The sequence below is a fragment of the Eulemur rufifrons genome, chromosome 16 (assembly GCF_041146395.1).
Source record: "Eulemur rufifrons isolate Redbay chromosome 16, OSU_ERuf_1, whole genome shotgun sequence".
NCBI classification, from domain to species: domain Eukaryota; kingdom Metazoa; phylum Chordata; class Mammalia; order Primates; family Lemuridae; genus Eulemur; species Eulemur rufifrons.
In genome coordinates, this window is record NC_090998.1 from 20,656,550 (window position 1) to 20,684,202 (window position 27,653).

Consider the following 27,653-nt stretch of genomic DNA (forward strand, 5'->3'; position numbering starts at 1 on the left):
AACAGAGCGAGACTCTGTTTCAAAAAAAAAAGTATAATACATGGCTGGCAAAGAAAAAAAGAGCCCTCAGAAGGTTAAATAGCATGGATCTGTAATGGCCATACTTACTAAAGCTTAATGATTTTCTCTAACAATAATGATCACAACAAAAGCAGAGAATCTAGCAGTAAGAATTATCTAACCATAGAATGTGGAAAAATAAGATAGCAGAAGGTCAAACAGTTTCTACATGATATCAATTATAAACTTTTGAAGGGGCTGAAAGAAGACTTCAAGGATGGCAAAACAACAACTAAAGCCAGAACTCACACAAGGAACTCAGAAAATACTTGGTTAATATAAGGGTCAAAACAAACTTGATATAAATGAGCAAATGATATTGGTGGAGAAACATTAAGCTATAAACTGAGAGTAAAATTTTATAGCTTTCAAATTTTAACATGGAACAGTTTCAAGTGATATGAGGTTCAAAATATCACTGAAAGTTAAGTGGGGATAGAGAACTTGAGAATGAGAAACTATAATGCGAGGCAGCTAGAAGGGAGACCATCATATACAACTGGAGGAGACAGCAGAGGAGTAATTAAGAAAGGCAGAAGAATGTTTTGAAGGTATATAACTCTGAACAGCAGAGTGGCATTTACTTTAAATTAGGAGAAGTTGTTCAAATGAAAGGTAGGAGAAAAAGGAATTGAGAAGCAAGAGTATGAAAGCCCCTTCCTAACTTGGCAGACTTACGAAGAATGATCTGTTAGCATGAGAAAGTCACGTTACACTTAGTAAAAGGAGGCAGAATGAGTTTACAGAAAAACTTTAAAGGCACATGGCAATTAATTCACAATAGATCAAGGGTTTGAAAGGTCCCAGTGAAAGGAGTTAGCAGTCACAAACTCAAGTAAAATAGACCTAGAGGTAATATGTGCTATGTGCCAGTATTATATTCTCAATTCCAAGATTAAATGATTAATTGATCAGCAATATTGTCTCCATTTTAATGTATAAATTGAGGCTCAGAGGAGTAACTATCCCAAAGTTACACAGTGACTAAGTGGCAAAGATGACATATGAACCTTGATCTGATGTACTCCAAAGCCCATGCTCCTGACCCACTTCACTGTTCTCTTTTTCTTTATATTTGCATAAAACTCTTCCCCTTTCAGATGACAATTTAAACTACAGTGTCTAGAAAATCAAGTTGTTTTCATCATTTACCAGATGCTAGTTGATTCACTGTAGCCCACTACAGCATGACAGCCTAACGCTTTAGCATGTGATTTTATTTCTTGTCTGATTTCTGCCCACCATGCATCTCGAGTTTCCGGTTCATCTGAAAAATAAATTTTAAATCAGTTTACTACTCAACAGCACATTGTCTATATGAACAAGAAATGTTGTAAAATAAACATACTATGGGAGGTAAAGAAATTTTGTTCTACAACGGATTCTTAAACTTCACGTCTTTAAAATGATACTTCTCCAAAAGCATACAATTTAACATTTTAAACTTGATTGCTGGAAAACAAACTAGCTCTATTTGCTCTACTACTTTTAGGGACATCTAAAGAAATGTATTTTTAGATACAATTTAAAATGTAGACCCAGAGTTTCCAGATTTCTAACCTTAACTGAGAGGATATCCTATGTCTCACCTGAGTGAACAATTTATATATCATATCCATAAACTTAATTTAAATTTTGATTTCATTTCCTGGTACCTATTTTATATAACCCACTACATTCTGGATTCTTTCCGAGGCAAAGATTCGTCAATGTTAAAAGAGAGAAAGCCACTTGTAGCTATCCTTCTACAGAGATGTAGGTCTCAAAGCAAGATGACAAGAAATAAAGGGACTAGCTAATCCACAAAAAGGAAAAAAGCAAGCAAATACATTTAAAAGATTAATACAAATAATTTGCTTAAGGTATATAAGGACAAATGGACAAAGTTCAGATATAATACTCCATGTATGGCTCTGTAATTTTAAAAATGGCTTAGAATCACAGATTGTATTTTATTACCATAGGGAAGTCCAATATTGCTCGTAATGGAGCTTTACAAATGGAGCATCTGTCACACTTACTAATCACTTGCATTTAGCTGCAAACTATTGGTGACAGTAGCTGTAATTATAGTAACTTTTTATATACAAAGATGCTAAAAACAGAAACAGTCTATAGTTAGCATATCCTGATTTATTTCTTTTCATGGCCAATTCCTATTTGGGAACAATTTGAGACAGAAAAAAAAAAATCAATTGTAAATAGGATGCTAGGCTCTTATTGTAAATTTTCTCCATAAAAGGCCTTATTAAACTAAAAACCAAATAATTCAAACATTTTCTATTTTTAAATTACAGCATATATCCAATTTTAAAAATGTTTTTCAAAATAAGTAGAATAAGTAGAATTATACTCACTAGTAAAGTAGTGAAGACAGCAAAGTAAAGAAAGGTTAAGAGGCTTGTTATAGCTCACATTCCTATGATGTGATTTTGTTTCCTCCACAGGGAGGAGAATGGCAAAAGGGAGAAATAGGAGATAAAAGCCAGAACTACAAATGATGCCAGCCAGGTCTTGAATTAAAGTTTTGGATCCAAGACAGAGCTACCCTAAAACTTTCTTTCAGAAGAAACAAAAGAAATGTAGACTTCAGGAAACTGAGGAAAAGATCGAAGTACAGGATAAAACGAAGGAAGAGAAAAAGAAAAGACTACATTATGGTGTTAGCAATCAATATTATGAATTATGTGTGAAACAATTAGGTGGCCCAATTTTACCTATATACTAAATATATTAAAAAATCTCTTTATATTCCTAACTGAAATGTATACATTAACAGCACAAATACACTTTCAAATCCATACTCTCTTCTTCTTCTAAGACATACATGCTTATGGACCAATATGAACATCCATTTAACATGATCCTGTCCTAAAAGAGAGTTTTTGTATCATAAGATAAACTATTCAAGTGGCTGCTCTAATCTATCAAATTATTTATGATTCTGAAAAAATAGATATCACAAATAATAGAAATGTTTCTCAGTTTAGAAAATAATTATTTTCCTGAAAAATTACATGAAATAAAAAATCTAACTTTTCTTAAACTCACTAGCAGAACCTGCAATTTACTTTTTAAACCACTCTGGAAATTTAAAATATTATTTTCTAAAGCAAATAACTGTACAATATGTTTTTATAAGAACAGATTTTCTCATGTTTGGTTTGCCTGTATCTGTACCACAAGTAATATATGGTAGCTTTATTGTTTTAAAAATGAATTTTACAGGAAGTAATCCATAACACTGTTTTTAAAATTAATAAAAAATAGAGTAAGCTACTTAAGTTCTAGATATATTTACTTAGAAATGGCCAGCATGAAAGTATGTAATAATAATTCCTATGAGATATGTGTAACCACAAAGAATACAAAGTTTATTTACATCAAACTTACCTTAGTATAACACATAAAATAATCAAGTAATTAAACCAAACACTATGAAAGAATATGTGGCTGATATAAAAAACAAAAAACAAAAAGCTGAATGCAGCGCAAGTGGAGCATTCATATTCTTCTGACAAATTCACAAGCAGCCTTTATTTTGACACATGAGCCACACAACTGCACATGGGGATGCCATTATTGTATTTAATAAAGTATTTACAAGTTTAATAAAAAGCTAAAGAGTTACATAACATGGGAGCTAAGGAAGCAAATGGCATATGTCCACACTCCAGAGAATTTCTTAAATTTGGTTTTTGGCTAAAGCAAAAGCTCAAAGAACGAAGGGTTTGCAAAGCAGATTCAGCATACAGGAGCCAGAAACAGTGGATATTTTGGCGCATGCTTGGATCAGGTGACAGTACAGACTGAAAACTATGGCAGCTCACTGAAATGGTTACAGAAAGTAATGGCCCTAGATTCTAGGTGAAAGCAAGGCAAGCATACAGTAGGGAGCACTTAATCACAAACTGGTAATTGTATTAACAATAATTATGTACAACTGTAAGCAAGAAGCTATAGATATTTTGGCTATTTAATTTAGGGATTATTTAAGTAAAATTAAGATTAATCAATTTATTTAACATTAAAGAAAATTAGATTTCTCTTCAAAGCCTTTATTAAACTCATGCCAGACATGAGCTAAAGAATCTTCAAATAGCAACTGCAATTCAGACTAACTTATTATCAATAAAAATCAGAAATATCACAGTAGTTAATCCCTAACAGAATTTTTAAGGTTTAAAAACTGCTAATTTACATTGTTTTGGGAAACACACTAGTGAATTTGAATAATTTTATTCACTCTACAAAAGTACAAAATTGAGGATCTACCATACTTATATAAGAGGCAAAACAGTGTGGTTTAAAAACTTATGGCAACTATACATGCCACACATGAAACTGGATACAATTTAGTTATTTGAAAGATATACAGCTGAGATGTGAGGTCACATTTAATAAACATTTCAAAGATGTTAAGGAAAAAAATTTCTTCACTTTAAATACCATGCTCCTCCCAATAATCTATAGAATTATTTATAATTATAAAAAGATACTATTTTATGAGAAATAAAATTTAATTATTTACAAATCATATTTCATACTATTTTATGTTTTTCTTCTATGGGTCAAAACTCTTCATAGATAATATCACACATCTTTTAATATATCCTTTTAACTGCAGGCAGGAACTGAACTCTAAATCAATGCCTCACTGATGCCTCTTTAAGGGGCAATGCTGGCACCCTACGCTTGACATTAGAATTCATTGATTTTTACTACTGTTACCTTTCTAAAGCATGGCCACAGCTTGATATCTTGCCATCTCTTTAGCATTATATCTTGTTTCTGAAGTGCAAATGAAACTGCTAAAGATTCCTAAAATGAAGGTTTATATATCAGAAAATAAAGATGTGAATAACTCAACATAATATGCCTTTATTACATTTAATTCCTTTGAAATTTTACTCAATCACACACTTGTAACTAAGAAACACCGACTACCTGAAGTGTTAAGTTCGTTCTATTTTTATATAGCTCTGGGACAGAATAACTCTACCCTGGAAAATCTTTTAATCTGGTTGAAAAAAAAGAAAATGTTCTAATGTTTGAAAGCACAGTAGGTAACGATAGTTAACAACAATGTATTGTATATTTCAAAATAGCTGGAAAAGATAATTGGAAATGTTCCCAACACAAAGAATGGTAAATAATCAGGTGATGAATATCCTAAATACCCTGACTTGATCACGCAGTCTATGCATGTAACAAAACATCACACGAACCCCATAAATATGTAGAAATATTATGTATCAATAAAAAAATTTAAAAAGGAAATGGATAGTTACTCAAATTTTTAAATGAACAAAAGAAAATAAAGTGTTACGTTGGATCAAATAAAGGTTTTTAATCCGATGATAATCTATCTAGTTAATGGACAGCACAAAAAGCTATATTCCCAAATACCCAAAAGTAATAGTCCCAAGATAACAACCTCTTTTTTTTTTCTTTTTTTTTTTTTCCTAAGAGATGGCTTCTCATCCTGTTGCCCAGGTTGAACTTGAACTCCTGAGCTTAAGTCCTGCCTCAGCCTCCCAAGTAGCCGGAACTACATACGCATGCCATCATGAAGAAGATAAATTTCTCCTAATGAAATACAAATAAAAAAGCTCAGGTTCAAGGGAGTATATTTGAGTACAACCTCAAACTGGGTGGGGATCAGTACCAGACTAGGAAGAAAATTCTCATTATAAAGTAAGTTATGTACATATACAAAGCAAACATCAAGACCTAGTAATTTGGAATAATAGGATAATAGCTAGGATATAATCCATGTTGGACCAAACCGGAGTCTTTACTATCTATAAATTTAAGAAAGTCAAATACATAATCTACTCCTTACTTGTAAAATTTCACTCTTTATATATATATATATATATATATATATATGTATAATGTAACTGGATATTCATTACTCCAAATGCCAGTAATATAGAAAAAGAAAAGCTCACATATTATACATGCTATATTTATGCTGTCTTGAACTCTATTTACTTCCTGAAAACCTTATTAAAATACTAAAAACTAAAAACTGCATAACTTCTTTAGGCTAGTTTGCACATCTGTTCATGATCACCTTCAGATAAAGTGAAAATAATTGCTGAGATCATCAGTAGAATTCAGTTCCAAGAGAGCCTACCACCTATTTCCATTTAACTAGTATACACACACAACCCCCAAAATAGTATAAGAATTAGCCTAGACTGGGTGTGTAAACTGGATGTCTGCCTAGCTTAACAATGGCATTCCCAGTACCCAACACAGTGCTCAAAAAACAGTAGGCACTCCATAACATCCATTGAATAAAAGAGTTTTACTCAAAACTAAAAAAAAAAAAAAAATTAGATGAGCAGACTGATATGTGCATTCTATAAATATTTCCTTACATACCAGCTGACTCACATTTTGCTAACATTAAATATTTTATAAAGTAATAATTATGCTTATTTTTATAGGTTTTAATTATTCATTTTGCTCCCAAAAGAAAATGAATTTTCTAAATAACTATAATTCTGATGGCTAACAAAAAAGAATAATATTTTCTAATTTTTAACCCCTAATTTAAAGCTTGCTTAGCAAAAGTTTATTACAAGGTTGAGAAAATCTTAAGTATAAAATGTCCTAAAATCTACGATCTGTCTAAAACATATTAAAGAAAATCTTAAAAATATTCTCAAAAGAAAAGTTATCCAGTTTTAAATAACTTGTTTTGCTAACTCGGGACTTAAAATATCAACTCAAAAATACTGTTTGAGTTTGGAAGCTATTTCCAACCAATATATAACTACATTTTGAAACCACATTATATAACTTTGTATTTCCTCTCGTCACTTCCTAAAACAAATCTAAGCTGACATGCATCCTATACAGAGAAGAAATAGCATATTTTCTTCAACTACACTGAGATCATCACTGATTAAAAAATTTTATGTATGAGCTATTCAGAAACACTTTTAGTGGTAACTCAGGGGAAAAAAATAAAAAGATATACACATATGAAAAACAATGAGCTAGGACTATTAAAATTTATTCTTTCTACTAGTATGAATTTAAAACAGCAATGCAAATAGATCTTAAAGGATACAAAAAATTGTTCTCAATATTCCTACCTTAACAGGATGGTTCAACATAAAGTCTGACATTAGTGTGTATATTTTGTATTTTATCTTTTATTAAAGATATATAAATGATGATACTAAAAAAAAAATTATTCTTTCTTTAAATATTTTTTACAGCTCAATTTTCAAATAAACTTGAGTTTCCAAAGGATAGGACTCAATAATTAACTGAAATTTTAGACTTGTAGGTATGCAAGATAATTTTTCTCTCTCTCAGCTGAAAGCTAACAAGAGCCTGCTTTATCAGCCATATTCCACTAGTTACTAAGTCCTGTTGATTTTACACTCTAAATATTTCATTTATTTATAGTTAGAGTACAGGTCCTGAAGCTGGAGTACTCAGGTTCAAATTGTGGCTCAGCCACTTTCTAACTATTCATCTTGGGAAAATTGCTGTTTTATTTGGCTCACCTATAAAATAGGATTAGTGACAGTTTCAGAGATCTGTTTTGAGGATTAAATAACCTATTTTAACATACTTAGAAGAATATACAGTAAGTGCTTGATAAATGTTAGCTCTCCTATCACTACCAAACCCTAGGTCACTTATCTGGCCAGGACTACTGCACAGTCTACTAAGTGGTCTCCTTGTCTCTAGTCTTGTTGCCTTCAAATCCATTCTCCATCCTACTATCTATTAATCTAATGCAAATGTGACCATGGGTCTTATTCCTACGCACTCCTGTTCCTGATAGATCACACACAAGATTTGTAAATGCTGCATCTTTCTTCCTAGCAGCAAGTTTCACCTTGCTTTTCTCAAAGTCTCTTACCAGGCCAGAAACATAAGAAAAGGTAGTATTTTTAAAATAAATTTTCAGATATTGTGTTCCCTTCTTCCTGTTCTATAAAAATATTTTCTATCACTGTAGTTAAGACAAATTGAGATGGCAACGCAGCAGAAAAGGAGACAGAAAAAAAAGAAACTAAACTAACCAAGACATTTTGTACTTAGTAGCAAACAATTTAGTAAATCTAAAGTAACTAGGTAAACATCATCAAATGAGTAGTGGCTACCCCTTGTATCCCCTAGAATATTGTTTTGCAAATGCTGGAAGTTTCAAAACCACACTCAAAAGTATGCATTAACATGGGTCCAAATGCACTGAAATATAAAGCCATATGGATTTTCCTATATATCGTTCAAATCTGAGCTCAAGAATTACCAACTCTGTAAACTTCCCTGACACAAAGTTAATTATACCTTCCTCCTCAACTCTATCTTGTATTATACCACACCACATAGTAAATCATTTAGTGTTTTTCTACCCTCCAAAAATATGAGCTTCATGAAGGCAGAGGGACTGGCAATTTTTGCACCCTAGTATCTAGCAAATTGAATGGCACAAAATAAATTATACAACATATGTTTGCATGACATATTATACTTTATAAAGCATTACTGTGTGATATAACATGTTTTTCTATATCTTTCCACACCTTAATGTTTCTGAAATAAGAATGTCAAATAATTAAGTATATTTTAACATGGTAGTGCTTCTCCTTTCTCTTGGAAGGCTATTAAAATGATGATGCATCATATAATATATGGTGCCCAATAATCCAGAAAATACAGTATGAATGAATAACTCTAGCATTAATGAAAATGGTGCCAACAATTATTTTTCTTATTAATGTGGTCACTTCTTCATTTTCTACAGTAATATAGGACAGCAATGGCTAAATGTTCCCAAATTACAAAGAAGAACAAATAATTTAAATATATTTATAAAATAGATCACATTTTTCTTCAGAATTATCAATATTTTTCCTAAACTAATATAAATCAGCTTTACTTCTGAAGATGTGCCGTTATCAGAAAGATTCTAATACCTCAATCAAAAGCACAGTACTATGAGAACATTAAACTGCAAGTATCTTTTATATTCTTTTAATATTCCATAACTTATATCCACCTTTTATCTTCATACACTGCCTACCTGACATTATTTTAAATGATGGCAAGATATACTGCTTCCTCAACCATGTTTTTCTCTTTACCAAACTCTGTAATTCTGCTTATATGGGACAATGTCCTAATTATGTCTCTGATATTTAATTATTGCCTTTTCCACTCTCCAAAATTATTCTATCATCTGACCAACACACACTTCATCCTAAACATTTTTGTCCTGACAAGATTTCAGTTCCTTAAATTATGAATGATCAATCTGCTCTCAACATCCTTTTTCTTTTCTTTTCTTTTTTAAGAGACAGAGTCTTGCTCTTTCACCCAGGCTAGAGTGCAGTGGCTGGATCATAGCTCATTGAGGCCTCAAAATCCTGGGGCTCAAGTGATCCTCCTGCCTCAAGCTCCCAAAGTAGCTGGGACTCCAGGCATGCACCATTACACTCAGCCTTTTTTTTTTTTTTTTTCATTTTTTTTAGAGATAGGGTCTCACTGTGTTGCCCAGGCTAGTCTCAAAGTCCTGGGCTCAAGTGATGCTACCACCTCAGCCTCCTCAACCACCGTAATTACAGCACATGTGCCCAATTCATATGCCCCCTTTTTCTACATAGCCTTTTTCTCTTCCCAATATGCTAATCTGTCCACGTGTTAAAAAAAATTACATTCTTTCTTTTATGAAATGAATCTAGCAAGGTATTTTTTAATTTTTTTGCTAAAAATCTATTATACTACACTAAAATAATAATTTTAATTCTAATCAATGACAGCATGCTGGCAAAAACTTGGATAGGAAATACAGGTAATTTCCCTAAGATTTACCAATTAATATCAGTCTACATCTGTAAATGTTGGACATAATCAGATTGTTTACCAGACTGAATTTAGGTAAATCTGCATAATGAACATGAGTTACTTCACAGTCAAACATGCATTACTTACATCAGAACTTACATCTTTGAACTCCTAAGAACAAAAAAAGTTTACAATATTGAAAAGATTATGGGATACTATCTAAAACCCTGAGCCCCTTGTTGCTTCTGCTTTTCCATAAGATATACTCTCTGCCACAAAGAACTGAAAATTTCTTTAGGCAAAATAACAGCTTCTGATACTGAATCAAAATGGTTCTATCATTTAATTCTAAAAATAGATAATATAAAAATTTAGAAATTTCTATTAAGAGAATATGCTTTTATCAAAAAGAAAAATTAATTGCCTTTGACTCTAAACCACATCATCAGCTGCAAAGTTCTCTATCTTAGTTTGGTTTCTTTAAAAGCTACAAACTATATCTATATGTAAAATTACTTAAAAAGAAAAATTATATTCTCATGTGGAAGGGGATGGATGAAAGCTTAGGAAAGCTGTTAATTCCCCCAAAATCTGCTCTTAGTTACCAAATTTTGGAACACTTCCAGACCTAGATAAAAATGCTAAGTTACAATTAAAGTATTTTATAGAACACCAAATATATTCTATTCAAATCTAAACATGTAGTTTAAATATACTTTAAGATTTATCAAACATTAAATACTTATAAATATTTAATATTTGCTTAATCACAAAACTAACACCTGTGTCATTTACCTGATTAAAAAAACCATCCAAAATGTAGTAAATATAATTTAAAATTATCACTTTGAAAGTTAATCACCTAGGAAGTCATTGATAATTTATGGTATTTCTATGGTTTTGAGTAATTCATTTTAATTAATGTATTTTTATATTTGCATTTCCATGGAAATTACAAGAGTTATTACATACATAGTGCAGAATGTGTCTGTATAACTTGTATAACTAAATTGACATTAAACCTATTTAATCTAGAACGTTTCTAAAAACTTCACTGAGCTGCCATAATTTTTGTCAGCATATGTAGTACTGAATGACCATTAAAATACCTGAATTGAAACTATTCCAGTCTAGCAGTTTGTAAGATCTTGTGTTACCCATAATTCCGACAAAGGCTGAGTTCAAAACAGCAAATTAGTAGATCAGTTTTAGGTGCAGAATAGTAGGAATAAAACAAAAAAACACTACAAACAAGAACACAATTAATAACACCACTTGACAGGAACTGGAAAGACACAGACAGCAGAGTTAATAAGAAGTAGAAATAGGAAGGGAAGAAGAAGCATGCTACAGTAATCTAACATTTAACTAATCTAATTATTTAAGTTAATTACCTTGGTTTTTAAAACCACCCCATTCTTTCCCTTGTTGTATACTCCTGCTTAATATTTACCGAAGGAGTAAGTTCTAAAAAAACCTCCAAAATAATAATCCATAGGGTTAGAAAGTGGCAGTGGTTTTAAAATAAGATTTTTTTTCCTTCTCTAGTGAGAATAAAATAAAAATTTCCCACATTCACTAGTCAAAAAATAGCTGCGAAATTCACTTGAGAATGCAAACACAGCATTTTTAACACTAGGCACATGCATCTCAATCCATCATAAGTTTCTCTCAGCAGAATAATTCAGTGTCACAAAATTAATACATCATCATTATGGTAGATGCTAAAGTTTTGTTTTAACATTCAGCTTTTTTTTCAAAAAATTAAAATTTTTCATAATTATTTAAGGGGCCTGGAGTTAATAAATGTTCTTAAGGAAATGTTCTATTTTAATGCATAATAGTACATAAAACAGTCCAAATAATGTGATATTTTAAATCAAAATAATATAGTATTGGAAGCATTAGAATATATAATTGATACATATTTAACTGAAAATAATACAAAATGAAAATGTAACACATAGACCATTAAAAGCACTTAGGTGTATATGCCCATAACCTCTTAGGAAATAATACATTAATAACTGAGAATTTCTACATGCGAACTGAAAAAATATTCTAAAGGAGGAGGAAAGAGAGAAAATAGATGAGCCTGTAATTACAATACACAAAACACAATAAAAATTCTCTTCCTCTCTGGGCCTGGGTCCTTATATTTCTTACACAGCTATAATGAACTGGCAGGTATAATAAACCCTAAAAGGCATTTTTTTTAAAAAAAAAAGTAGTGACATTTTAAACACAGCTTTCTACTTAAACTTATTTAAGTAAACTTCATTTGTTCTCCCAGACTCTACAGCTTACTCAGAGTACATGGAAGCAACAAAATAAAATCAAAATGTTTTCAGTAAGCAGAAGACATCAAAAACAATGAATATATTCCTAAAATTTTTGGAACTATCAGATCAGTGGGTGCCATCTATTAAAATATTTGATGGTCCATAGAAACACAGATAACTAGCCTTGGGTCATACAGTTAATGTCAAATGTCTTGACTCAGTATTTCTTTGCACTTTCCAAATAATTCAAGTTCCTAAATACAAAGATGTAGAACTTGGCATAGTCTTCAAGATCTCAATACATTAAAATGGCATCAGTCTGAATTTTCCTTTAAGTACTGCGGATTATACAAATACAACAACGAAGAAAAGATCTAAAATTGACTAGAAAAATAAGAAACAGGAGAAAAAAACAAAATAGAGAAGAAAAAGAGAAGACTGGTGCTTAAAAGATATGTATTTGTTCAGGTTTAGAGTTAAATAATCCTCACTAGCACTGTTTTTCTGAAATCTCATTCAGGGTTCAGATGAATTCCATTCTGCTTCTCTGTAACAAACTCAAATGACACTAAACCACAGGGTATATAACAAATGTTTAAAAATTTTTAAAGAATGGTAATGCTCTGTAGCCTCAAAATTTCTATCTATAATGTTTTCCATCTAGTTAATTTCAGAGCATTTTACTCATCTTTTTATAGCTACCAATACAAGCCTCACAAAGAGGTCCTTGGAAGTGACAATTTTTAAAAATATGTATGCACATATGCTAAATACGAATACTAATGTAACTTCAAGTTTAAGGTAAGTCATTTGAGCATCTAGTCAATAAGAGATGCAAGAGCACATTCCTTATGGAAAGTTTCTACCATTTATCACACTTATTTTAGACTTAAAAAAATCAACGCAGTATTTCTAATCCAAGAGCCTGAGGTTACTGGGTCTTTGATACCATTCTCTTTTAGAATTATGGCCCCATGTTTCAAGGAAGTGAGCTACTATTCTTACTTGTTTGCTTTACATGAAACAAACAGCTATATAAAAGAAACTGAGGAACCAGAGGTTGTTTTTTTTTTTAATTCTCAGATACTCAACACAATATGTACAGTTACTTTTTTCTTTTCTTTTTTTTTTGATAGGGTCTCACTGTGTTGCCCAGGCTGGAGTGCAGTGGCTATTCATAGGCCTTATCATAGCACACTACAGCCTCTAACACCTGGGCTCAAGCAATGCTCCTGCCTCAGCCTCCGAGTAGCTGGGATTACAGGCACTCGCCACTGTACTCAGCTTTACAATTAAACTTTAAAAGATTACCTCTTTTAAAAACAAGGAAGTTAAATAATCTCTAAGGAGCTATTGCTAACAAAAAGAATTAACACATTAAATTAATGGCCAGAAGGGTCAAGTTATAAAATTTGGGTCAAACAAAATAGCTGACTCCAAAGTTATTTAAAGATTCCCTAAAGTGATACCTTAGTCTAAAAGAAACCAAGATCTGTTTAGTTTGTATAGAAAAGTAACTAAAACATACTTCTACTTCATTTGATTATTTTTAATTAAGACTACTACGAATATTTTAAAGTAATGTGCCAGTTTATACTTTTTCATTTTTCTTTTCAGATAGGTTTGGCTTTAAAAAAAAAATCATAAAAATCTATTTTAAAAATCACAATTTAAATAAAGAAAACATTGAAACAAATTTTTTAAGAACATACCAGGATTGTGGATACGATCCAAAAGCTTCACAGAACGTGCGCTAACAACACCCCCAACATGCACAAGAAATCCAGGAGGAAATGCCGTCAACGTAAAAAATGGAAATTCCTAGTAGAAAGAATGGGAGGAAAATACAACTGACCATGTGGAAAATATTAAAACATTGCCTGTTAAAAAGTTTGTCATAGGAAATGTATTCTATCCCTTGAAATAAAAGGCTACCCATTATACATTAAATATGCTTCGTAATTAAAAGTTTCATTAGATATTTAGAGTTCCAAATCCATTTTCCCATATATATACTTTTATACAGAACCTAAATACTCTTTTTATTAATTCTCAGTGAGAAAAGATGTTCTTAGAGTTCTAATTTGAGATATTTGGAACACACTCTTCCTTCCTCTCAACCTCCTACCCTAACACAATTTTGCAATAAGATGAGGGGACTGCCCTCTGTACCCCTCATCTATTTCTCAGTGGTGTAGATGCCCCCTTCACATACACACCCAATATAAGCCACTGAGGGGACTGCCCTAACTCTCTACCCCTTTTCTATTTCTCAGTGGTATAGATACTCCCTTCACATACACACCCAACATAAGCCATTGGTAAAGACTCCAAAGGCCTGGGGCAAGAGACCTAAAAAAAAGTGGGAACAAGGAAGGGGAAGTGAAAAGATGAGTAGTGTGGGTTAAAAGAAAGGAGAGAGGATGGGGGCAAATATCAAGTTGAGGCAGGTAGAGAATTGCTGTGTGGGATTATTTACTCTCTAGCAGGAGCAAATGCAAGTACATAAATGTATATTAAGGAAAGGAGAAAGGTAGGCAAATAAGAACTAAGGAGGCAATAAAATTCCACAAGTTCTTCCAAGCTTTATTCTCCCCTTTTCCCTCAAGGACATAAAACTCTTCAACTTAAGAGACAAAAAGAAACATACAAAAGAGAACCGATAAAGAAGAAAAAGGAAAGTCACTGAAATAGCACAAAGGAAGAAAGGGGAGCTCCTGTGGCTTGCACAGAGGCCCCTCACATCATACAAATTGGAAGCAGGTAAAGGAAACTCGATATCTGACCTGTCTGGCGTTAAGACTAATGGAACTCGCTTAACCAGAAATCACTTACCAGTAGCCTCAGCTATTTTAAACATAACTGAGAGCTGAAAAGTAAGTAAAACAGAGCTCTCCACAGTCAAAACCAAAAAAAAACCTGTTATGGTGTCAATTACCAAAGCTCATGCATTTTATTCACAGATCTTCAAAGACATATTCATATTATAATATATAGTAGTTAAATATCTTTTAAGAACATAAATTAGATATCTTATTTTCTAGACCACAGTAGATTGAACGCAACAAATAAAAGCTGGGAGAGAAAAAGATACAGAATACTACTAGAAGCAGGCACATTAAAAGCAAAAAGATTATTGACTGGCTGCTTAAAGCATGGAGAATACAAACTCACAAAAGCTTAATTCACAAAGCATAGCAACTTGGAATCATTTAGTACAAAAGCAAACAGTCCTGCACACCTCAGTAATCCATGAAGGTTGAGTATAAAAAACATGTGTATGTATGTATATCTACACACACACAAATATTTAGAAATAGATTCAGTTTGAATTTAGAAGTAATCTCTAAATTAAAAAAAGCAAGAAAAAAATTTAGGCTATGTAAGAAAAGAATACAAAACCAGTCTATGGAAATGGTTAGGTTTGGCCCAGCAGAAAGAGGGAAAGGAGAAGGGAGAGGACAAAAGGGGAAAATGTCACTTAAATGTATTATAAAATGTTTAGACAAAATGCATCCTTATTTCCATTTGAACTTTTTAAATGTAAGTTTTAAATGAGAGATGTATAGGTGAGCTTATGTTATTAGTAATGTAAGTTAGGTCTTCATGATTTTTCTTCAATGCCAGAAACACTTAAATTTTAAAATTTCCTCAAAATATCTGAGGTATGTGATGGTCCCATAGAATAAAAAAGCACTTTACATTTAACCTTTATACTTAAATCTTTTAAATATCTATACAAGAGACACTGAAAATAAAATTTGTCTAAGCTAAATGGAAAATAGTACTTCCTTCTAAAACTAAGAAATAAATTAGGTTAAGTTCACATATGAGAAAATACCTAGGGCCAGGTGCAGTGGCTTACGCCTTGGCACTCTGGGAGGCCAAGGCAGGAGGATTGCTTGAGCTCAGGAGTTCTAGATCAGCCTGAACAAGAGCAAGACCCCCATTTCTACTAAAAATAGAAAAATTAGCTGGGTGTGGTGGTGTGCACCTATAGTCCCAGCTACTCAGGAGGCTGAGGCAGGAAGATTGCTTCAGCCCAGGAGTTTGAGGTTGCTGTGAGCTATTATGACGACACTGCACTCTAGCCCAGGCAACAGAGCTAGACTCTGTCCATCCTCCCCCACCCCCAAAAAAATCTGCATATAAGATTGTAAATAAGTATGAAAAAAATGAAATTAAATGGTTTCTCTATTCAGGATTCTTTAATCTTCTCCCCAAATTCTGGGACACTGCATGAAGAAACAGGAGGGAAAACATACTAGAGCTGATCAGAGCAGAAAAACATAGGGCAAACCATAAGTGAAGGCCCGCTCTGCCAACTTTACAAATTAACTGCCACGTGAGTTGAATTTAAGTAATGCTAGTTTTGAGCCCAGGGCCTTACGAAGCATATGAAGACTCAGTTCTCTGAAACAAATTCAATAAATGTCATGAGTCACATACAACTCAATTGGCGTGCAAGGTAAAAATTGATTCTAACATTTGGTGTTTTTTTTGTTTTTTTTTTTGAGACAGAGTCTCACTCTGTTGCCCGGGCTAGAGTGGGTGCCGTGGCGTCAGCCTAGCTCACAGCAACCTCAAACTCCTGGGCTCAAGCAATCCTCCTGTCTCAGCCTCCCGAGTAGCTGGGACTACAGGTATGTGCCACCATGCCCGGCTAATTTTTTCTATATATATATTTTAGTTGGCCAGATAATTTCTTTCTATTTTTAGTAGAGACGGGGTCTCACTCTTGCTCAGGCTGGTGTCGAACTCCTGACCTCGAGCGATCCACCCGCCTCGGCCTCCCAGAATGCTAGGATTACAGGCGTGAGCCACCGCGCCCAGCTCTAGCATTTTCTGAAGTTGCATATATAACTCATGTACAGAAAATAAAAAATAAACTTTTCATTAAATTAGGAAACAAAATGATCCTATTTTCATAATAAAACATGGTGGCCCCAGGGAAAAATTTTTTTGTGTGTGGCAGTCAATGTGTTAAACTCTGTCTTACATGGCCCTCGTTCACTAATCAGCATACCAATTCACTCTGAAACATAAAATTTAACCTATAATAAATAAAAATGTCACTATTATTTAACCAAAACTCCAGTTCCAGATAATTTTCTAATTATAAAGAGGTACTGCTGAAATCCATAAGAGACTGTTAAGTATGCCACCATCATCACCAGGAAATACTTTTAAGTATTTAAACTTGATTTTTGTCAATAATGTTATTATATCTGATAAATTTACAGATTTTCTTCCACTGAAAAGGAAGCTTCCTTAAGATCAGTCCATGCACACCTGCTTCCAATGCCTAGAGGTAAATTTCAGAAACTGCAGAAGAAATTTTCTCCAGCAAATACGTAGTACCTAGATGGACTTTCTATGTTGATTCTTTGATGTAAGCCAAGTGCGTGCAGCTTAAAAATATTTAATATTGTGTGCTCAAAGACAGGCTAACTGAAAAATCATCAGAACACAATGGAAATATTCTTTTTAAAAAGAGATTTAAATAGGATTGTTCTTAGAAAATATTTATTTTTTAAAAAATTAATTTTTTTATTTCAAAAGACCAAAGTAAATATTTTAGTTATAAAACTGATGCCAGATTCCTCCTATGATTTATTGTACAATTTTACCCCCATTTCTAAAAAGATTACAATTCATCAAGAGTTTGCTTTATATGAATGTTTCCCAAAGTGTGTTCCTCACTAATAGCTACTTTAAAAGGAAGGTTCCATGCCATGTATTTGGGAAATACTAGGTCAAGCTAAATTAACTATGTTTCTTTACTGAAGAAAAATATAAAACCCAGAAACTAAAAAGTAACTTCCATTTTTCTTACAGGTAAAACAAGAAACTTACTGAAAAACAAATCTATCTACTCTATGTTAAATAATGCACAGGTGGAATCTAAATCTAAATAAAACTTTCATTTCTCTCATTTCCCAAAAATATGGCACCTTTTGCAAGATCTTGTCAACTTCTTTTTTTAATGTTCTTGTGAGAGAAAAGAATAACACTTTTATTTTTGAGAACTGCTACCTGAATAATCCATTAAATAAAAGAGGTTGGGCAAATAAAGTTTGTCTTTCCTCAAGAAAGAAAAGGCCATACAATTTATTAAGGGTGGTTTAGCAAGGGATAAAAATGAATATTAAAAAAATATATATATATATATATATAAAGATATAAGTAGGCCGGTTGCAGTGGCTCACGCCTGTAATCCTACCTAGCACTCTGGGAGGCCGAGGCGGGTGGATTGCTCGAGGTCAGGAGTTCGACACCAGCCTGAGCAAGAGTGAGACCCAGTCTCTACTAAAAATAGAAAGAAATCATCTGGCCAACTAAAAATATATATAGAAAAAATTAGCCGGGCATGGTGGCACATGCCTGTAGTCCCAGCTACTCTGGAGACTGAGGCAGGAGGATCGCTTGAGCCCAGGAGTTTGAGGTTGCTGTGAGCTAGGCTGACACTACGGCACTCACTCTAGCCCGGGCAACAGAGTGAGACTCTGTCTCAAAAAAAAAAAAAAAAAAAAGATGTAAGTAGTTTAAGTTGGCAGAATTAAGGTGTATTGGAACACATATTGGGAGAATTCTTCATAATTCTATACAAATTTTTCTTAAAACAAAAGCCATGCTAATGGCAGCCACACACGGGTGAACAGGAAAGCTAAAGATAATAATGCTTTTGCTATTGGCTCTGGACACAGGGTAGAGAAGTAGTCTCCTAAACTCAAGTAGCTAATGTAGATATAACTGCCATTCAGGATTTATGAATTTGTAAATGAAAACTATCACTCTCCATACCTTTGCTGTTAATTCCATGAAGGTTATCTAGTAATGTATGTGCAGTGTGTTAACATGTCCAAAATTTTAAGAATGTTTAAAAACATATTTGAAAACATAAATTTTATCCAAACTAAATTCAAAATGATTTTCATTGATTAATATTTTTTCCCTTAAAGTGAGATGGTTTTAAAGATTCTTAGTACAGACAGTAAAGTCACAGGCCCAACATACAGGCAAAATCCCATTATATCAACTTTCAGGGGAACCCAAGTTTTTTTGCTGATGTAAATTCTGGGATGGTAATTGGAATTACAAGAAATCATATTCCTAGTGTGAAGGGCTCTGTAGAGAACATAAAAATGGGAGGGGGGAAGAGGTAAGAGCATTCCGGACACACACACACTTTCACTCTGACCCTCTTCAATGTTTTCAGTCTTCTGCTGTTTTTGGTTGAAACGGATTATTTGAATGTTTAGGTAGGCCTTTTGGTGACAGTTGTTGGTATGCCTGCAAGGTGTGAGAGTAGCTGAAAGGGAACTAACTGCTGCTTGATAGAGTATAAAGCAAAGAACTGGGCACAGCTAAAGTCTGATCACTCTACCTATTTCAGCTCTGTTCTTTCCAGCCTTGTCTAAAAGGCAAACAGTGCATACACAGGCACTTTCAACATAAGGAAAGAAAGTCTAGAAAAATTAAATTGGTGTTATTTGTAATAATAGGATCTGAAAAACAGTATTCTCAAGAGCCAACCTCTAGAAGAAAAATACCTGTATTTTATAAAATGTACCCTTTTATAGGTATTTACCATGTTTCACCTTTCCCCCCCTTAATCCTGGTGCAGAATAGAACATGTAAAAGAAGATTCAGTAAATGAATGTAGCTTCCAAATGAGACATAATGAAAGCTATGGAACTGTGTCTTAAAAAAACTGACATGACACATAAAATCATGCACTGTATTAATTGTTAGAAAAAGAACATGAGCCTCACAGTATTATTAAATTGAAAAAACTCTGCATTATGGAAAAAAGAAAAAGCTAGCAACACTTGCTAAAAGCTTAAATAAAACTTAAATGACCAAGATTAAAACTAGAAAAGCTTCCAACACAAGAAATAGGCTCTCACACATGTTCAGAAACATACCCGCCTTCTACAGAACCTATGAGGCGATCCTCCCTTAGCAATGAAGTTTATTAAAAAAAGAGAGAGAGAAAAATCATCCAAAAACTGTAACTATTCATTTTCCTACTCAACAAATGTAACTAAATGTTAAACTTATAATTAAAATGGTTGCATTATACTGAATACCCACATTATTTATATTAATATGTAGAAATACAGAATCTGAATCTGTACATTTCTTATCCATGATTGGCCAGTGATAAAGATAATCTCAACAAATAAATATATTAACATACTAAAGATTTATTTTTAATATAATAAAATTCTACTGAAATATTTTTTCTGTAAAAATTTCTGCCATTTCTTTCCTTTACTATAAGTTTAATGGAAAATAACATTAGCATTCAATAGGTATTTCCAAAAAGAATATTTCTTATAAAAGATTGGAGGACAAAACAAAAATAGTTATAGAATTATTCCAAAGCCAAAGTAATTATGCATAAACAAATTACTCTGATATCTTGAATATATTCAAAATTGTAATATTACAGATATATGAACAAAAACAGTTTATAAAAGTACATACGTACATAGAAGCATAAAATAAAGTCATACTAAGTGTAAGAACAAAGAATGTATAGTGAATCTTACCCTCTGTTCCAATGCTGACTGAGTCTGTTGTCTTAAAAGAGCTTTAAATGGCCCCCCTTCTTTTCCAGCACTACCACTTCCCATTCCTACAGAACATCGGTACATAAATAACAACCAAAAAACAACTATAGAAACAGAAAGTTTAATTGCATTCATCTTCATAAATATCGTAAGTCAAAATATGATAAAATGATCCAAAACATTTAAAGCATTTGAGATGACAGCTAAGCACATATTTTACTGTATTCCTTTAGAAGCAAGATATCAAAGCCCTACTGACCACAGCTAAACTTAATTTGTTCTAAAAATTATATTATGTTAGGGGTTGAAACTTTATATAGTATTGCATTTTTTAAAATTGAATCTTCTAATAAAAAATAATCAAGATAACAATTACCATGTTAATAATTTAAGGATACTAAAAGAGATACATATTAAATATTTGATTAAATGTAAATATAGAAAGGAAATGCACTAATTGTGCTCCCTTAAAATATTCCAAAATTCTCTAAAGAGCATGAAATTTAGGCAATTTTGAAATATAGTCAAATCTATTTTCTGATAACTTCCCATTTCTAAATATAACATCATCACAAAATAGTATTATTTCATACTTGTTAATATTTATTTGCAAAATCAATAAATTTCTTTAAAAAGACTACAAGTCACAGACATGTAATAATAGACACATCACAAATGCACATAGCTAAGGATGAAAGAATTATATTTCCCAAACTCTTAGATGTATTTTTTAAGGCTTAATTTTAAATTTCTTTCCCTACCTTATTTTTTTGATAGTATCAATAGATCAACTATGGTCAAACAATTACAGAAAGCAGGGGAGAGATGAGAAGCCAGTGCTCTACATACTAGAGTTAATCCCACCCCTTTCAAAACTGAAGATGCATACAGTCAAATTTACTGCAATGACTTAAAAAGGAACTAATTTATTTTTACATTTTTAGCTGTTCTTGGATAAGGAAACAAAGGTTAGCATGTGTATAGTCCCATTCTATTCTTTAAAAACAAAAAGAAATTCATTCTTATAGTAACCTAAACATTATTTTTTAGAGACTATACAATACTAAACATAGACATGAAACTAAGATCTTTATATGAAGGATATTAAAAGCCACAAAATAAAATCTAAATTTGTAGTGATAAGCAAAATATCAGAAAATATAGAATAATTGAATAATTAATGCAACAGACAGAAAAAAATGGATAATGAAAGAGTATCACCAAAATGAGACTTAAACTGATTTAAACAGAATAATTTACTAATGTAACCATATGGTTTAGCAACATGATGATACAGGTCCAATGTGAATGGAATTGGTATGAAGGGAAAGATAGTAAAACATCTAAAACAGAAACTCGAGTAATAAGAACCTACTAATTGTTGGAAATATCAACATCTACGTCCTTGGACATACTTTTTTAATATATAAAGTAATTTAGAAGAATATACATAATTATCCATCAAGTAATCCTCAATTATATTCTTATGATAATTCTAATTGTTTAACTCTCTACTGGCAAGAAAAATAATAGCAATACATCCTGTAGAAAATACTCAGTAATTCTTTAGTACGAAAAATAAAGGGATTAAAAAGCTGACATAATGTGTGATCCTACCAGAAGCAGCCAGGAACAGCTCTTCACTGAAAGAAACACTTTTCCTCAGAACTGGGCTGACAAGGCTAGAATGATGAGGGGTAAGGCTAGATTCCGAGAGGAGGAGACAGGACTTTTTAAGATGAAGGGAACCACAAGAGAGAGAGGGGGAGCTGGGAAACAGGTAAATCCTAGGTCCCTGTGGGTAAGGTGCTGTGGAGGAAAGTAGCAGAGAAAAGATGCAGATTCAGAAGATGATCAGAAAACGCAGGATAAGGAAAGCAATGATGAAGCAAAACGTAACAGTAAAAATGAATTTTAAAATGTATAGACAAATTACACTAAGCAAATGAAAACTCAGTAGCAAGACCATCTATCCAACATAATGTAAATAAAAGGTATAGTCTAAAACTTAACAAAATCTTTACAAACTTTGCAATCATTAGAATTTTTTAAATCACTAACTTAGGATTTTATGCCATTCTAATCACTTAACTGACTTCTTCAAAATACTTAAATTACCTACCCTTTTTTGCTTAAGAATTTATAAAGTTAAAATGTACCACATTTTCAAATTTTTAAAGCCAGAAACTTGTTGGCTCAAATATAAACACCTATTTAAAGTGGTGAAGGTATAGTACTTCAAATGTTACTAACTAAAAGATAACATTTTTAAGTATTTTAATTGAATATCCATAAAAAACAATCCAATAGTACCAGATGAGGTAACAGATACCCTTATTAATTTTAAATACATATTAACTTCTTTCTGTCCAGCTTTGGGATGAATATTAATACTTTTTCCTCTAAAATTTTTAATAATTTAATCTGATAATAATACTATCTGCATTTATAGAGACTAAGGGTCTCTATACACTAAGGTACACTAAGGGTCAAACACCCTCAGGATCACAAAAACTATACATGGTTAAAAGCCTGGAAGGAAAAAAAAAAAAAGCCTGACTAAAAAAGTAACAATTAGCTTCAGTCAGTATTCTAACAATAGCAATCTAGAATTCCATTCCTATTAATTGATTACTTAGGAAAAACATAAAAATAAAGCCTTGTAAAAATTAGAATCTACAGAAATAAATAAGAACTGTTTTAAAAGAGACCTACCAAAAAAACAGACAATAGCTTTAACTATAAACAGAAAAAAGATCATCAGTCTAAGTTTTATTAACTTTATTTTACTTTTGGTTTCCCAGGCCACATATAATAAATCAATTATAATCACATTATCTCTTACCACTATTTCTGATGACATTGATTTTGTATATAGGTAAATTAATAGGCAGAGAATCATGAAATACATGCTAAATTACAGTATAAAAATTTTAGAACAATCATAATTTTGCCATTTTAAATCTCCATGAGAAATAGGAATGCTCCTCAGGACTATTCAAGATATTTAGAGATTTGTGATAAAGCCAAGGGACTAAAAACTGCTAATATTCTATAAATAAGCTATTGAGTCAGTGAAGAACTACAATCAAAACAAAATAATTTATTTAGAGGCAGTTGTAAATATAGAAATATAGAACAATAGTACCTCATTTATAAATGAATTTGTAAAAACTAAAAATTTGGAGCTAGAAGATAAAATACAAAGTTTTCACTGATACTACAATTGACTGCCTACTAGAAAGCTAAGGGAAGAGAAGTCTGGTTCAGTTAATTTATTACTTGACAATCTTCTTTAGGCTTGATCTTTTGGTGAATTAAAGAAAAAGAAATAGACCAAGGAAATATTTTCTAATTTTTATCTCTAGTATGGTAAAGAAAAATAATAGATAAAAGTGCTGAAAAATGGTCTGGAATATACAGTCAGTGGACCAAAGCATCAAAAATATTTTCCAGGCCAGGTACAGTGGCTCAAACCTATAATCCCAGCACTTTGGAAGGCCTAAGTGGAAGGATTGCTGGAGGCCAGGAGTTCAAGACCAGCCTGAGCAACATAGTGAGGCCCCATTTCTACAAAAAAATTTTTTAAGTATCGAGGCATGGTAGCATGCTCCTGTAGTCCAAGATACTTAGAAGGCTGAGGTGAGAGGACTGCTTCAGCCCAGGAGTTCAAGGCCACAGTGAGCTATGATCTCACCACTGCATTCCCGCTTGGGTGACAGAGAAACTGTCTCTAAAAATATGTGTGTGTGTGTGTGTATATATTTTAAATGTATTCTTCAAATACCATCCTAAATCTTCCTGTTTTTATTGTCATAAATTTTAAGGTCAGAGTCTCTTATTCTTTATTTAAAAAAATTTTTTTCACTATAATTTGAATGGTTCAATTTTTATGGCATAAATATTGTTAACATACCACATTCTAAAGTATCCATTACTATCAAATGCTACATTATTTTTAGACATTACTCACAACTATATATATGTAAAAATAAAGCTAGTATCTTCAAAGAAACTGGTGAATATAATTATCTTCTTTATATTTTGTGACTACATTTATAAAAATAGAAATTAAATCCACAGGCTTTTTTAAAACACCCTTTCTTTAGAAGTAGCACTGGTTTGGAATTAAATTTCTTTTCATTGTTTTCACAAAATCTAGATTTATTTTATAAATTTCTTTTCTAATATAAAAATAGAGTTATTAAAGATGCTAAGTTAAAAATAACACAAATAAGAACTATGTTTTAGGGAAAATTGCCAGACAAAAATACTATTTATAAAACTGCAAACCATTAACTTTTAAAATTTATTTGTAATTTTTCTTAAAAACAATAATTTAATGATTTAAATAATTCTATTTCAAGTAAGGAACTCATCTGACTTTTTATCAACTTTTTATCATAAAACATATTCCTAAAAACCCATAAAGATTATACATCAAAATACAAATAGGAGAGGGAAAATTATAAATTTAATAAATCAAGAAAAATTCAAGAATAAGTAAAATAAAAATGCTATATAAGACTAGGAAAACCAAACATTTTAAATCATAAGTTAATAAGTAGATAAATAAATCTACGTTTTCCAACATAATGATTTCAGTGGTTCTTATGATTTTTTTTCCATAACAAAACCTTAAAATTAAATTCAGAAATAGGCAGAAACAAATTCAAAAATGCTTATACTCCATGAGGAATTTGATTGCTAGTTACTATTGTTATTTTCTAATCAAATGTTTTAAGATATTATCCTCTTAATTTTAGCATGAAATGAAAAATGTTTACACGCAAAAATAAATCTTGGACTTGATACCTACACTATGATTAAATCAATAAAATATAGATCTCCAAACAAGATAATTTCTGAACTATATAAAATTTTCATATTCTAATTGCAGTTAACTGAAAATGATCAATATTCACATTATCTTTAACTTAAATGCCAAAAACAGGAGGAAAGACTTGGATGGAAAGCTAATAAGAAACAGAAACAAATTTTTAAAAAAGAAAAAACAAAAGGTGGGTGGAAGCGCCTTACCAGTTTTGGGTGTCAAACTCAAATCTGTGTCAGAAGAAGAGGATTGTCGACTGTAGGACTTGGAAGGTGAAAAGGAATAAGTTTGGTTTTTCAGAGGGGTTGAGGGTCCTGATGAGTGAGTATTGGGATTGGGATCTTCATTGAAGGGAATCCTGCCAGAAGAAGGTGGAAAAATATTAAGCAATCATGTGCCAGAGGGCTTGACGGGTGGCAGCATGATCCAAACACCAGAAATGTATTGGGGCAGGGCCAGCAGTCATTTCTTAAGTGTGGAGCTGGGAATGAGGCCAAAGACAATCAATTGCTGTTTAACCATTCATCATTCTCCAGATAAATATTATCTACATTGATACAGTTAATAAGCCAAGTGAAAAAGCAAAAAAGCATGAAATGACAGACTAAGGGGTAAAAATTAATTAAAAGGAGAAATAAAAAATAAGTATATGATAAAATATTTTCAAATAAACAATGCTTTTTTAAGTTACAAAAGAAAAAATGATAACTACAAATGGTGTGTGTAAATATTCATAATTGGTTTTACATTTGCACACACAGATATCTTTGAAAGAAAAAAATGTTTCCTTATCCTATAGCATCAAGAGTGCCACAGCTAAAAACACAGCAGAGAGAAAAATGAATACAGCTACACAGAAACATTGCATTTAATGCAGAATAGTTGCTTACCTGTTTTCCAATAGCTCTCTTCCACAGAACGAAACAGAACCTACTGTATTTAACAGGTTTTATACATAAAGTAAATAAGCAAATTGGAAGCTCTGGCAACTATTTCATTTAGAATCTAATCACCAATTTTATTTCTAAACCAACACAGAAATAATCACAAAAATACATACTGGAGAATTCTCCTCAAAATTCACAGTATCCGTATGAAAGATAAGGTTCTTAGAGGATCTGTGGAAGAGACTTTGGAAGCTGGAAGAACACTTTCACTTCCATATAGTTACAGCCTCTGTGGTGGCCAAATACAGTTCTTCAACTGAAGCTGGACTGCGAGTAAGAAAAGGAGGAAGCAAAGACTTGTGGTACCTGCCTACACTACCTGCCTGCCTGCCTCGGCAGCCACTCTGCCCGTGGCTTGCCTCTCCCCATCTCTGGAGTCTGAGCAGTCTCGTACCAGTATAGATGAGAGTGGGAACAGACACAGAGAAGTTCTGAGTAAGTCGTGAGCCAGTAGCAGTGTGAATTGGGCTGTTGTGAGTCGAGCGGCATCCATGGCTTGGAGGATGAACCAGCGGAGACCTGAGGGAATTCGCAGTCAAAGTGGAAGAAAAGAAAACAACACGTACAACAGATTGCAAAGTTATGTTAAAATAATTTCAAAAGAGCTTTAGTTAGGGGAGAGAACTTATTTTCTTTAATCCCTAGCATGCAAAAAACAAGTTAAAAGCAAAAAAGAAAAGCTAAAAATTAACTTGTTAGGACACAGTTACAAAGGATCGGATTAATATAAATTAGGATTCTGAATAAGAAAAATAGCAAGCAGAACAGTCAAGGGAATTAAATAAGAAAAAGACTGAGATTTGGATTTTAAGTTGCTTTAACACATTTGTTATTATTTTGATCACAAGAGAACTTACTATATAGTATTTATGGGGGAGGGGAGGACATCCATAAAACTGAAAAGTCAAATATAAAGTTCTCATATTACCTTTGAAACTGAGATATGAATTGCTGATATAATTAATTATATTTTTCTATAAATAAAGTTTAACAACTGCTTCTGTCTAGCATTTAGGGGTTCTCAAGAATATGAAAATGACAGCATAGAGAAATAAGTAAACTCAACGGATATAAGCAGATACCCAAATTCCATATTTTAACACACCAAACATGCAACTTAAACCCAGGC

General features: G+C 32.2%; 1 protein-coding gene across 18 annotated transcripts in view; it reads right to left on the bottom strand.

The window, feature by feature from the left end:
• Positions 1 to 27,653, bottom strand: part of C2CD5 (C2 calcium dependent domain containing 5) — a 95,733-nt gene that overhangs the window by 41,331 nt on the left and 26,749 nt on the right. For 8 of the 18 annotated variants that reach the window (XM_069490703.1, XM_069490702.1, XM_069490701.1 and 5 more), the window contains 4 exons: positions 25,784 to 25,935; positions 20,723 to 20,808; positions 13,877 to 13,985; positions 1,213 to 1,327 (listed from right to left, as the gene is read on the bottom strand). In XM_069490703.1, coding sequence (XP_069346804.1) covers positions 1,213 to 1,327; positions 13,877 to 13,985; positions 20,723 to 20,808; positions 25,784 to 25,935 — 462 coding nt within the window. Of the gene's footprint in view, positions 1 to 1,212; positions 1,328 to 10,991; positions 11,058 to 13,876; positions 13,986 to 20,092; positions 20,126 to 20,722; positions 20,809 to 22,360; positions 22,553 to 25,783; positions 25,936 to 26,918; positions 27,044 to 27,653 lie in introns of all 18 variants that reach the window. The other 10 variants (XM_069490700.1, XM_069490689.1, XM_069490688.1 and 7 more) reach the window with 5 other exon arrangements.